Genomic DNA, 14902 nt, shown 5'->3' on the forward strand with positions numbered 1-14902 from the left:
ATCCTCTATTTAGTCATTTTTCTACCTTGCAAGAGTTCTGCATTAGGAGAAACAGTCAGGCAGGCACCTTGTGTTAGTCCTTCTGTTACTCCCTGGACAGGTCAAATAAAATAAACCCTTCCTTAGGAGCCAGGTACCTATAGCAGGAATACAAGCTGCCATCTTTAAGACTGTCAATATGTTAGTAAATGGAGTGTGTCAAGGCTAAAGTTAAAATGCTACAAAACTCTCCTACAGTGTTTGTCACTTTTTCCTTCATTCAGCATTCACTTGGTTGCTATGGACATCTGACTGTTTTCCAGTGTTCTAATGCTTCTTTTCAGAGAAGGCAATGGAACCCCACTCCAGTACTCTTGCCTGGAAAATCCCATGGGTGGAGGAGCCTGGCAGGCTGCAGTCTATGGGGTCACTAAGAGTCGGACACGACTGAGCGACTTCACTTTCACTTTTCACTTTCATGCATTGGAGAAGGAAATGGCAACCCACGCCAGTGTTCTTGCCTGGAGAATCCCAGGGACAGAGGAGCCTGGTGGGCTGCCGTCTATGGGGTTGCACAGAGTCAGACACGACTTAGGTGACTTGGCAGCAGCAGCAGCAATGCTTCTTTTCTGGCAGTTTAAAAATTATTTTTGTTAGTGTTTCTTTCAAAGGCCAGATCCTTGGAGTTCCCTACTGTGTCATTTTCTCTGATGTCACTCACTCTTCTGATTCTTTGTCCATTGTATAAAACATAATTTTTTGCTTTGGAAATTTGCATAATGAGGATAACCAACACTGATGTACCATTACTATGTGCCAGGCATTATTCTCAGCATTTTGTAAATATGAATTCATTTAACCTTCACAATAACCTTGTGACACCCTTGTAGAATGGATATTATTTTCCCCATCATACAAATGATGACTGAGGTAAAAAGGGTTTTAGGAGCTTGACCAAGGATACGCAATAAGTGCTGAAAACTGGATTCAAATTTAGTGAGACTCCATGTCCTTGCTCTTAACCACTCTGCTTTTTCTCTCTTAATTAGAAATGAGTCTTCTTGTATCCAGTGTTTTAAAATTTCATGATGATGTGTCTTGGTGTGTATCTTTTTGTATTAACTTTTATGGGCACTTGAAAATCCATTTCAATGTAATAATTCTGTTTTCTTAGTTACTCATTTTGTTGATGTACTCTTCTCTATTTTCTGTTTCTAGAGTGCTTGTTTTCAGATGTTAGGTTTCCTAGATTGGTTTCCTAATGTTCTTATATTTTCTTAACTGTTTTCCATGTCTTTTTCATTTTATTTTACTATTTAGGTGATTTTCTCAGTTTTATTTTCTAACTGTTCTCATGAATTTTTCATTTTGATATCATGCTTTTAACTTCCAAAGGCTCCTTTTATTTTTATGAATATTCTATTTTCACAGCATCTTGTTCTTATTTCAGGGTTGCAATATTTTATTCTCTCAGAAGATATTGATAGATTCATCTCCCCTGTTTTTTTCTCTGCATAGTCTCTGTTTTCTCCAAGGTGATTTTTTTCCTGTATGTATGTATGCATGTGTTTTATCTCTGCCTTTGATTATCAGTGGATGCTTATATTTATAATAATAACAAAACACTAAAAATCTCATTGGAAGCTCTGGGTTCTCTCTGTAAGATGTTCTGGATGAGCTGATTTGCAAGGTGACCTCTTTGCTGATTTCAGTGTCCTTGTTTCTTTTCTCTTGGGTTGATCAAATTCCTCTTCCAGACTAGTCCTTAGTGAATCAATACCTGGCCTCCTGGGTTCTGGAGTCAAGGAGGAGGAAACAGACTTGGGTCTTGATAGTCAATGTGTAAATTTTTACTTGAGCATCCTCTTTTCAGTATAGCACCCTTATTCTCAACTGTGCCTCATCTCTCCAAGTTCAGAGGCCTTCAGTTTTGCCCCCCGTAGTCTGTTGCTAGGATCATGGAAGGATAATTGCTTGTCTGATGGAGTGAGGAAAGAGACTTGAGGTCTAACTCCTTTTTAAACAGACTTTTAACCAATCCTCCTATTTTTAGCTCCACTTTTGTAATGTACCCGGGGTGCTAACTGCTACATTTTAGAGGAGGATTTGGAAATATAAACTGGATTTTCAGATTTCCCTATTGCTAGCATAGCATTCTGCTTTTTCATGTCTATTAAGTCATTTACTAATTTACCCATCTCTTTTCTAGCTTCCCAAATTACATTGGTCTTGGTCTGGTATCATATTGTCTTTATCCTAGCCGATTTGTATTTTTTTTTAACTTAATAGCTTTAGAAGAATGGAATAGTGAAGAATAAATTTACCCAAGGAGGTGAAAGACTTGTACACTGAAAACTTTTTAAAAAAACTGATGGAAGAAATTAAAGCTGACACAAATAAATGGAAAAACATCCCCATGTTTATGACTTAGAAGGCTTACTGTTGTTACAATATCCATACTACTCAAAACTATCTACAACCTATCTACAACCTCAATGCCATCACTATCATAATCTCAGTGACATGTTTTGCAGAAATAGAAAAACCATCCTAAAATTTGTACAGAATTTCAAGGGAACTTGAATTGGTAAAACAATCTTGAAAATGAAGAGTAAATTTGGAGGCCTCATACCTCTTGATTTCAAGGCATATTGTAAGGCTACAACAATCAAAACACTGTGGTACTGACATAAAGATAGACATGGAGGCTAATAAAACAGAGTAGAGAGCCCAGAAATAAACTCTTGTGTATATAGTCAAATGATCTTCAACAGGTATGCCAAGGCCACTCAGTGGGGAAACAGCAGTCTCTCCAACAAATGGCTGTGGGAAAACTATATATATATACATGCCAGACAATGAAGTTGGAGCCATAGCTTACACCATATACAAAAGTTAACTCAAAGTAGATTAAAGAATCTAAATGTAAGAGTTAAAACTATAAAACTCCTGGAAGAAAACACAGGAGAAAAACCGTATGACATTGGATTTGGCAGTGACTTCTTAGATATGCACCAGAAGCATGGGCAGCAAAAGCAAAAATGAGCAAAAGTGATAACATTAACTTTAAAACATATGCACATCAGAGGAAACAATCAACAGGGGGAAAAGCCAGCCTATGAAATGGGAGAAAATATTTGCAAGTCATATATTTCTGATAAATGGTTAATATCCAAAATACACAAAGAACTTCAACAACAACAAAAAACAAAGAACAAGAATAGATATTTCTCAAAGATATACATGGCCAACAAGCATATGAAAAGATGCAACTATCACTAATCATTGGGGAACAGGAAATCAAAATCACAGTGAGATATTGCCTCACACTATAGGACAGTCAAAACAACAAAATAACATGTGTTGGTAAGGATGTGGAGAAATTGGGTTCGTGGAGATTGTAAACTGATGTAGATTCTATAGAAAACAGTATGACAGTTCTTCAAAAAATAGAATCACTGTATAATCCAGCAGTCCCATTCTGGGTCCAATAGAACTGAAAGCAGGTTCTTGAAGAAATGCTTGCACACCCATGTTCCTTGCATCATTATTCACAAGAGGTTGAAGCGACACAAGTGTTCATTGACAAATGAGTAGATTGAAAAAACACAGTGAAATATTATTTACTCTTAAAAAGGAAAGAACTCTGATCAACTACTACAACATGGATGAGCCTTGAGGATGCTATACTAAGTGAAATAACAGTCACAAAATCCAAATACTTTATGATTTCCCTTATATGAAATATCTAAAGTAGTCAAACTCACAGAAAGAGAAAGTAGAATTGTGATTGCCAGGGGTTTGGGCAGGGGCAAATGAAGGATTATTATTCAGTGTGTAAAGAGTTTCAGTTTGGGAAGATGAAATAATTCTGGAGATCCGTTACACAGCAGTATGAGTATAGTCTATAACACTACCAAATAGTACACTTAAAAATGGTAGAGATAGTACATTTTGTTATGTGCTTTTTACCACAATTAAAAAGTTTTCTTTTATTGTCATTTTACTGGGGTGTTAGGAGAGAGCTGAGGTAATTGTATGTGCTCAGTGTGACATTTTTAACAGGAATGTAATGCTGGCTTTTTTGTTTTCTGTTTTTTTATTTCATGTTTAGTTTTCCCACCTTCCTGTGGGTTAAATGAACATTTTTAAAATTGCATTTTATCCGTATTATTTTTGAGTGCTGCCATTATAAGGACAGTCATGTTGGATTTAGGATGCACCCTAATCCAGTTTTCCTTGATGACACTACAGAGACCCTATTTCCAAAGACAGACATTCACTGATTCCAGATCGGCCTGAATTTTGGGAGGCAGGCGTTATTCCATTCGGTAGTCTAATAGCATAAGTTCTTTAACTTTATTCTTCCTCAACATTGTTTTAGCTGTTCTGGGCCTTTTATTCTTCCATATTCCTTATAGAGTCAGCTTGTGGAGTTTGGTGAAAAATTATTGAAATTTTAATTGAAATAGCATTTGATTTATAATTATAATCACTATTTTTATAATGTTGAGTCTTCTTATCAATGAATGTGATTGATTTATATATATATAATTTATTATATAGTCCTCTTTAATGTATTTCAGCATAGTTTTATAATTTTCTACATAAAGATATTTCACAATCAACTGTTGTCGTGTGTGTGTGTGTGTGTGTGTGTGTGTGTGTGTGTGTGTTAGTTGCTCGGTCGTGTCTAACTCTTTGGGATCCCATGGACTGTAGCCTCTTCTGGCCATGGAATTCCCCAGGCAAGAATACTGGAGTGGGTAGCCATTGCTTTCTCCAGGGGATCTTCCTGATCCAGGGATCGAACCCAGCTCTCCCGCATTGCAGGCAGATTCTTTACCATCTGAGCCACCAGGGATAGTGATATCTTAAAGTTTACATTGTTTTGTTGGTTGTCATTGCAGTTGCTTTTAAATGTTTGTTTAATATCAACAACTTCTCTGAAATCTTGTTAATTCTGATAATTTTATCTGTAAAATTTCTTGGATTGTTTGTATTTGCATGTTTTTTACTATCTGCTTCTTTTGTCATTTTCTTTGTTGCTATCTATTTCACATTATAAATTACTAGAGGATAGAGACTTGTCTTTAATATGCTTTGTAGAGTAAATGGGCATTGAACTGCATATTGAAAGATATGAAAGGAGACTCAAGTAGTGGTTAGGGAAAGGAAACTTGTGGTATCTTGCTCAGAGTTAGAGTTGATAAAGAGAAAAGCAAATGTAGAGGGAGGAGGATAGACTGAATTAGAGGTTTCGAGGATATGTAACAAAAAAGTAATTAACTATGCCTTTGTCAGAATGGGGCTACCGGTAAAAGACCTTGAAGTTCATAGTTAAGAGTTTATATTTTATTTAGATGATTGATAAAGCTATACTGTTAGAAAACTCAATATTTTCATTCTAAAGGTCAATGAAATTATTTAGTGTGCTTTTGATGAACTTAAGATTTAGATGAGACTTGAAAATCTAGGGCAAGAAATCTTGTGTGAGGAAATGACCAGATAAAGGTTGGAGAGGAGCTAACTGTAGTGTTAGTCACTTAAAAGGAGTTAATGAATTAAATAAGCCACTTTTCTTGTTTTCTGATACATCCTTCCTGTATCCCAAAACTAGATTAAGAATTATCTAAGACGTTGACATGATGGCAGAAGGTACTGCTGTATTGTTGTTTAGAGGCAAAGAAATAAAGTGGAAAATTTTTTCTTAGAGCACCAAGAGAAGTAACTAATGACTAATGAGTTTATTATTACTGAGATACCTGAGGGTTAGAGAAAGCTGAGTAAGGGAGGGATTGGAAGATATATGTCCTAAAGCCATTCAGGAAGAAAGTCAGGCAACTATCATTTAAATACTGCTATACTATTATAACTTAACAAAATGTAAAAATGCATGATCTGTAAATGTTTAAAAGACAACAAAATCACAAAGGAAAATAGCTTGGAACAAAAAAAATAATAGGTCTGCCTTTTCTCTATTTTAAGAATCTAATTTACAAAGTAATATATAGAAAATGAAATTATCTGGTTAATTAAAACTAAAAAGTCTTGTATTGAACTCAAAAGTTAGTGATCAAAGTCATTTTTAGCAGCAATATCTAAGTGAGTTTTAAAAATCATCAATATAGTCTAATCTTGGCATTGTAAAGTAGGTATTTGGTTGGATCTGTCATTTCTGGGCCAGAGATGTAACAGTGGCTGGAGGTTCTAGAGATTCCATAGTTCTAGTCTAATAAGTCCATTTCTGTATAACCAATGTACAATAGACTTACAGATCTACCATCTTTGTATTACTTGCCATTGTATATTACTTGCAAAGTAGATGTTACCACTGCATGGAAGGCCAGGAAAGTATTTTTAAAAGAGATATTTGTATAGACCTTAGTACTTAATATCCCGTTATAAATATTTCATGAGGATAGGGATCTTTGTCTGTTTTGTTCACTGATGTGTCTTTAATATTGCCTAATATTATAGATATTCCCTGGGTTCGAGACCTGGGTTCGATCCCTGGGTCAGGAAGATCCCCTGGATAAGGGAATGGCAACCCATTGCAGTATTCTTGCCTGGAAAATCCCATGGATAGAGGAGCCTGGCAGACCTCAGTCCATGGTGTTGCAAAGAGTTGGACACAATTGAATGACTAACACCCTCACATTATAGATAGAACATGTTTAGTAAATATTTATTATTCATAAATATTTTTATTTTTATTTTATTTTATTTATAATATTGTTTATTATTTATATAAATGAATGAGTGAAGGGAACAGTATTGGTAATTAAAAGATTTTTTTGATCATTACAGTGAAATACGTTACAGATCTCTTAGTATATTTATTATACTAAATTAGTATATTTAAAATATTAGATATTTTAGTATTTTGTAGGTTTGGTCTTGGGCTTCACAGGTAGCTCAGTGATAAAGAATGTGGCTGCCAATGCAGGAGCTGTGAGTTTGATTCTTGCTCCAGTATTCTTGCCTGGAAAATCCCATGGACAGAGGAGCCTGGCAGGCTATGGTCCATGTGGTCACAAAACAGTTGGATATGACTTAGTGACCAAACCACAACAAAAACAACAAGGTTTGATCTTACAAATTTGTTATTATTTGGTATTCTTTTCTCCCCTAGAAAGTAGCATTTAATGTAAGTACACTTGAAGGAATTGTGAGGGCAGAAGAAAAGAAAACACTGAGGAAATTGGATAAAGACTCAGTATATTTAATGTTCATCAAAAGTTTTACTTTCCATTTTTCTCTGTATAAGTTAGTTGCAAGCCTTTCTGCAGCAAGTGGGTACAAGCTGCATTATTCCAGTATAGCTGTATAATTGGTGTGGCCCTGTGTGAACCTATGGGATCTGGGGCATGTAATGAGTTAAGCTTTTTCTGTTGAAATGTTGAGAATGCATTTAAATACTTCTGGATTCTTGCCAGGCCCACATTACCAAGACTATTCTTTAGTTTGGATTTAAATATACAGTAGGTCTGATGTACTCAGGCATGCATATTGAACGTCTACTTTCTTAATGTACTGTACAAAATTTCAAAGGGAAACATTTGAAGCAATATTTCTTTACATATTACTTATGAATAACTTGCCTCAGGATCTGCCTCTGTAGTCTTACTCAGGTAAAACTTATATAAAAGATTCCTTTATATGGGTATGACAGATTCTGGATAGATAATTTTTATAAATACTGTGGGAATATTTGGATAAATTATTAGAATTAAATTTTTTTCTCTTATGCCATTTCCCAGTATTTTGATGAATGAAAATTCTATAAGATGACATTGTTGATAGAAGGACTGAGATGCTGGTTAATAATCTGTAGGAGTATTTTCCTATGGCATCATTCACATACTTGTTTCTACTTTTATCTTAGTTGTAATTTAGGTAAAGAAAATTTTTGTTGTAAAGAGATACATTAATTCTTTTAAAAAAATAATTTTATTTATTTTGGCTGTTCTGGGTCTTCATTGCTATGTGGGCTTTTATCTAGTTGCAGCGAGTGGGGGCTACTGTCTAGTTGTGGTGCATGGGCTTCTCAATATGGGAGCTTCTCTTGTTTCAGAGCACGGGTTCTAGGGTGCGCAGGCTTCAGTAGTTGTGGCATGTGAACTCAGTAGATGTAGCTCCTGGGCTCTAGAGTTACGGCGCATGGGCTTAGTTGCTCCGAGGCACATGAGCCTTCCTGAATCAAGAATCAAACCTGTGTCTCCCACATTGGCAGGCAGATTCTTCACCAGTGAGCCACTTGGGAAGCCCCAAATTAATTATTTCTAAATAAGTCTTCTGGCTAGATAGTGCTTTGAACTTTAGAATTATTTTTAATTGTTTTAATTTTGAAAGATATTCATTTTTTTCCCCGTTCAATAGTGATTTTGTTTTCTTTGCATATACTCTTTTCTACTGCTTTTTAACAAATCTAGCAACCTACAGAGGCCTGTTCTTTTGCTGGGCAATGATTGGTTTCCCCATTTTCTGTTACAAAAAACCTTTCAAGTTCAATTAGTAATTATTACTTTTCCATATGTAACTCATGCCACACCCTGAATACTTTTAGTTCCTCTTTATATAAATTGAGAGGTTTTGTTTAGGATGAGTGAAGGTGAAAGTGGCTCAGTCGTGTCCAACTCTTTGTGACCCCATGGACTATACAGTCCATGGAATTCTCCAGGCCAGAATACTGGAGTGGGTAGCCTTTCCCTTCTCCAGGGGATCTTCCCAACCCAGGGATTGAACCTAGGTCTCCCGCATTGCAGGCAGATTCTTCACCAGCTGATCCACAAGGGAAGAGTACTGGAGTGGGTAGCCTATCCCTTCTCCAGGGAATCTTCCCGACCCACGAATTGAACCAGGGTCTCCTGCATTGCAGGTAGATTCTCTACCAACTGAGCTATCAGGGAACCCCAAGGATGAGTGGGTTATTGGTTATTTTGATGTACAGAACACTTATTATGTCTTAAAGACTCTGAAATGCCATAAATTTTTTAATGTTAAAAGAATCATGAATCTGACATATCTTGTTTGTTTGTTTTTTATATTGCAGGCTTGTTATCTTCATACTGTCTGTTACAACTTGGGAATACAAATCTACAAGGAGAATAAATACGAAGAAAGTTGTTTCTGGCTTAGGTAATATAAAAAAATAATGAATGTAAATTCAGGATTATTATCATAGAGTTCAGTTAATACTTACCATAGGGTACTTGGAAGTTTAAATATTTTCTGATTTCAAAAGCCAACATGCTAAGTTTATTTACTCTTTTAACATGTATTGTTTATTCTTGTATGTTTCCAGTTGATAGAAAAGTATATTCTAATCTTAATACTAACATAAAGAGCATCTTCTATGTCCATTCCTCCTTTGTATTTCCAACAAGAATATGGAAAACTTTATTTTTTGCTTTGGTATATATTGGTGTCTGCTACCCAAGAGTATAAGGGCAGGTGGGTAAATAGGAAGATCAGCTAAAATTATTATTCTTAAATGAATTTTGGTATTTGAATAATAGTCAAGTAAATATGTACCGTCTGAGCCCCCAGGGAAGAGATTAAGCACTTAGTATATGCTTATTAGTATACTAAGATTTGTACTATTGTGTTGAATCTGGAAATATCAAAGGAATAGTGAAAAAATATAGCACTCATATGCAAGAATCCTGTGTTTCACTGAATACCTATGCCCAGTACAGGTTCTGACACATGGTAGATACTCAGTAATTGCTGGTTAAATGAATTTCTGTGAAAAATATATTTTTCTGTAGATGTTACATAAAGTGCTTTGAATATCAGGGGATTATGGAGTAAAATATATTAAATTAATTCACTAAATGTTTCCCTTCTCTTGAGTATGGGGTTAATTATAGTTATTTGGAGATAGCCTCTTCATTAGTTTAACTAGTGAAAATTACATTTGCCATTAATGAAATAAATAGAAATATCATTAAGATTATAGTCCTCACAGGCATATATATTTCTAATAAAATATTTATGCAAATAACTAGTTTGTATAAAAGACTTTTTTGGGCCCACAGATTGATTAAACTCTATAAAGAACTATGTCTGACAGAACAGGCTTATGCAGTTATAAGAGATATACTTGTCTCAACTTAGACTACTTCACACAAGTGGGATATACCTACAGTTTTTATTATAAATCACATTTTATAAATTGAATTATTAAAAGTATACCAAAGGAACTAACTAGTTTAATGTAGATTTACCACAGATTTCCTTTATTTATTTACTTATTTGGCTAAATTAATTTATTTAATTGGAGACTAATTATTTTACAGTATTGTAGTGGTTTTTGCCATACATTCACATGAATCAGCCATGGGTGTACATGTGTCCCTTATCGTGAACCCCCCTCCCACCTCCCTCCCTATCCCATCTCTCAGGGTTGTCCCAGTGCACCAGCCCTGAGCACCCTGTCTCATGCATCGAACTTGGACTGGTGATCTATTTCACATATGGTAATATACATGTTTCTATGCTATTCTCTCAAATCATCCCACCCTCACCTTCTTCCACAGAGTCCAAAAGTCTGTTCTTTACATCTGTGTCTCTTTTGCTGTCTCATATATGGAGCCGTTGTTACCATCTTTCTGAATTCCATATATATGCATTAATGTACTGTATTAGTGTTTTTCTTTCTGCCTTACTTCTCTCTGTATAATAGGCTCCAGTTTCATCCACCTCATTAGAACTGATTTAAATGCATTCTTTTTAATGGCTGAGTAATACTCCATTGGGTATATATACCACAGGTTTCTTATCCATTCATCTGCTGATGGACATCTAGGTTGCTTCCATGTCCTGGCTCTTGTAAACAGTGCTTGATGGACATCTAGGTTGCTTCCATGTCCTGGCTCTTGTAAACAGTGCTTGATGAACATTGGGATACACGTGTCTCTTTCAATTCTGGTTTCCTCAGTGTGTATGCCCAGCAGTGGAAATGCTGGGTCATATGGCAGTTCTATTTCCAGTTTTTTAAGGAATCTCCACACCACAGGTTTCCTTTAAATGAGCAATCTTTTTATAAAGTGAATGAAGAGTAAGTTCTACTCCAAGATTTGGCAGTATTTGAAGGAGGAGCACTCAGAAAGATGGCATCAACCTATCAAAGATTAGTATGTCAAGGAGACAGGAATAGGAAGGACAAAATAAGAAAAAAGGATGTTATGGTGCCATGGATGGCTTCTGGAAGATTAACACTATCGAGGTGAGCCTGTAGTTTATGCCAGGAATAAATATGAACATGAATGTTCTCTAGGAAGTGGTTTATAAGAGTAGACTTAGGCTGAAGTGGCATAACATGTAGGCTATTATATATGCCATGGATTGTTGACCTCTTATCTGTCATCATCTTTTTAAGAAAACCTTATAGAAGGAAAATATGATGGTGATAGAACATGACTGATATTTCTGTCATAAGCTAACTGTATCAGATTTTTACTATATGTTTCAGTTCATCCAACATCTCATCCTCTGTCATCTCCTTCTCCTCCCGCCTTCAGTCTTTCCCAGCGTCAGGTCAGTTCTTTGCATCAGGTCACCAAAGTATTGGAGTTTCAGCTTCAGCATCAATCCTTCCAATGAATATTCAGGACTGATTTCCTTCAGGATAGAGTGATTTGATCTTCTTGCAGTCCAAGGGACTCTCAAGAGTCTTCCAGCACCACAGTTCAAAAGCATCAATTCTTCAGTGTATGTTTAGTGGATGTATTATTAGGCCTAGAGAATTCCATAGTCCATGGGGTCACAAAGAGTCAGACATGATTGAACGACTTACACACACACACACACAATTATTAGGAACATTATTTGACCCACAGTCATATTTTCATCAAAAACTATGTAATAACAGATTTATAGAGCACCACTATCTTTTGACTCTTTTGTATTCTTGTCACTAGAATGAGATTGAGGAAAAAAGGAAGGGCTTGAATTCTTGGCCTAGTTATATATTATTTTAATCTTCCAGTTTTTTCCCCACAAGGAGATCCAACCAGTCCATTCTAAAGGAGATCAGTCCTGGGTGTTCATTGAAAGGACTGATGCTGAGGCTGAAACTCCAATACTTTGGCCACCTCATGTGAAGAGTTGACTCATTTGAAGAGACCCTGATGCTGGGAGGGATTGGGGGCAGCAGGAGAAGGGGACGACAGAGGATGAGATGGCTGAATGGCATCACCAACTTGATGCACATGAGTTTGGGTGCACTCCGGGAGTTGGTGATGGACAGGGAGGCCTGGTGTGCTGCGATTCATGGGGTCGTGTGAGTTCTGTGATGGTTTTTTGAGAAAGAGACTTTCATTTGACTTAAAAAAATTTTTTTTTGCCTGTGCAGCACGTTTTTGGATCTTAGTTCCCTGACCAGGGATCAAACCCACACCCCCTGCATTGGAAGCATGGAGTCTAAACCATTGGACTTCCAGTGAAGTCCTTCTATGATCATTTTAAAATATAGTTATTATGTTTACAATAAGGACAGTGTTAATGAGATATTTTTCAATATTGAGCTTTAACTATGGTTGTATAGGAATATATAATGCCAAGGTCTTCTGATAAGAAATAAGGCAAACAGCAAAGGAAATATGCATAAATGTACTTGTGTGCGGTAATATTAATGGTTCAGTATATGAGCCCAAGGGAAGTTTGTATCAGTTTTAATGCTATTTAATATTCGTTGCTTTAATTTTGCTTCTGTTCTCAGCCTGACACCTTGAGAATTTGACACCATTATCTGTAATCAGGCAGTGTGATCTAGAGAAAGATCATAGAACTAACATTAGAAAATCTATTACTAATGAAATTTGTGACCTTGGATCACTTACGTAACTACTTGTGTGCTTTGATTTACTCATCTGAAATAGTTCAGCATTATTTGTGTAGATGACTTGCAATGAAGATAGCATAAATAATACAACAGTACTTTGAAAAGTTAAGAGTATGTAATAATAGACTATGATTACATTATTAACTATAGAAATGATCATCTGGAAGACATGTTTTGATGGAAAATGGAAATATATTAGCGCCATCTTGTGGAAATATAACAAATTATATAGTAGCAATTTTAATAAGATAATTTATTATACATAACACTTTATAGCTGTGAGAACTCTTACAGATCATCTAGTTCAATAATTAAAAAGCTATATTCTGTGGTGTCCTTGGGGTCTATCAGAAGAGCTAGATATATAATATAGGGTTTGTAGTTTTTTAATTAGTCATCCCTGCCATTGCCCCCATTTTTTGTGATGAGTCAGCTGTTAATCTGACTTTACATGTATCATTCCCTTTTACATGATGAAACATTTTTCTCTTATTGTTTTCAGTATTTTCTCTTTGAATAATTTGACCATAATGTGTTTGAGTATGGATTTCTTTGTGTTATCCTACGTGGAGCCTATTAAGCTTCTTAATGTATGAAAAGCAGTGAAAGTCAGTCATGTCTGACTGTTTGTGACCCCATGGACTGTACAGTCCATGGAACTCTCCAGGCCAGAATACTGGAGTGGGTAGCCTTTCTCTTCTCCAGGGGATCTTCCCAACCCAGGAATCAAACCCAGGTCTCCCACATTGCAGGCAGATTCTTTACCAACTGAGCCACAAGGGAAGCCCAAGAATACTGGAATGGGTAGCCTACCTCTTCTCCAACAGATCTTCCCGACCCATGGATCGAACGGGGGTCTTCTGCACTGTAGGCAGATTCTTTACCGAGTAGATTATTTTTTTTTTTTTCATCAAATTTGGGACATTTTCAGCCATTGTTTCTTTGAATATGTTTCCTATCCCTTTCTCTTGCCTCCCTCCTTTTGGTACTCTGATTATGCTTATGTTGGTGTGCTTAATGATGTCCCACATTTCTCTGAGGCATTCTTCTTTTTTTCTCATCTATGTTTTATTGTTTAGATTTGTATAATCACTATCAATCTATCTGCACATTTGTTTATTCTCTTTTTGCCTGCTCAGATCTACTTTTAGCCTCTTCTAGTGAATTTTTCATTTCAATTATTGTACTTTTCAGCTTGAGAATTTCTACTTTTTAAAATTATTTTGATCATTTAATCAATATATTCTTATTCTCTATTTGATGAATCACTGTTACCATATCTTCCTTTATTTAAACATGGTTTCCTAAAGTTTTTTGAACATACTTCCAATAGCTTCTTTGAAGTATTTTTCTAATACGTATAATATTTAAGACTTCTCAAAGGCAGTTTCTATTGCTTTCTCCTATTCCTCTCTATGAGTCACTGTTTTATTGTATGTCATATAATATTTTGTTGAAAACTAGACATTTTGGATAATATATTATGGCAAGTTTGGATACCTATCTCCCTCTTTTCTGGTAGTTACTGTTCTTTTATTGTTTGTTTGGTCATCTGTTAGTTCACCTGACTGGACTAATTCTGTGAGATCTGTTTTTCTTACATTATATGACCTCTAATGTCCCTGCTGAGAGTTTTTTCTCCTGTTTTTGTCTTTTCATGGCTCTCTGGGGTTCACCCCTGCATCTGGAAACATAAACCCCATGTTGGTCAAAGGTTATTTTAAGCCCACTTAGCCAGTTTGATTTTCACCCTTTCCTTTTGATTATGTGTTTGGCTCAAAGACTGTCTTCACAGTTCAGTGAATTCATTATTTTGCCCTGTATTCAGCCAGGGGCTAGTAGCCAATATGTTCTCTCTCTGGTCATGCCTGAGTGAGTAGTCTCCAACACTACCCACTACCCCTTACCCCCCAGAAATGAATGTGATTTCATTTTTTTAAGACAGAAGTTTTTTAGGACACTTTTAAGATTATAGCAACATTGAGAGGAAGGTACAGAGATTTCCCACATACCCCCTTCCCCCCCACATGCATGAGTGAGTGAAGTTGCTCAGTCGTGTCTGACTCTTTGCGA

At 36.0% G+C, this 14902-nt stretch overlaps 1 protein-coding gene across 1 annotated transcript in view; it reads left to right on the plus strand.

Moving 5' to 3' along the window:
* Positions 1-14902, plus strand: part of TEX11 (testis expressed 11) — a 247086-nt gene that overhangs the window by 82660 nt on the left and 149524 nt on the right. The window contains exon 9 of the mRNA XM_052662695.1: positions 9035-9120. Coding sequence (XP_052518655.1) covers positions 9035-9120 — 86 coding nt within the window. The remainder of the gene's footprint in view (positions 1-9034; positions 9121-14902) is intronic.

Source organism: Budorcas taxicolor, chromosome X, assembly GCF_023091745.1.
Source record: "Budorcas taxicolor isolate Tak-1 chromosome X, Takin1.1, whole genome shotgun sequence".
Taxonomy (NCBI): domain Eukaryota; kingdom Metazoa; phylum Chordata; class Mammalia; order Artiodactyla; family Bovidae; genus Budorcas; species Budorcas taxicolor.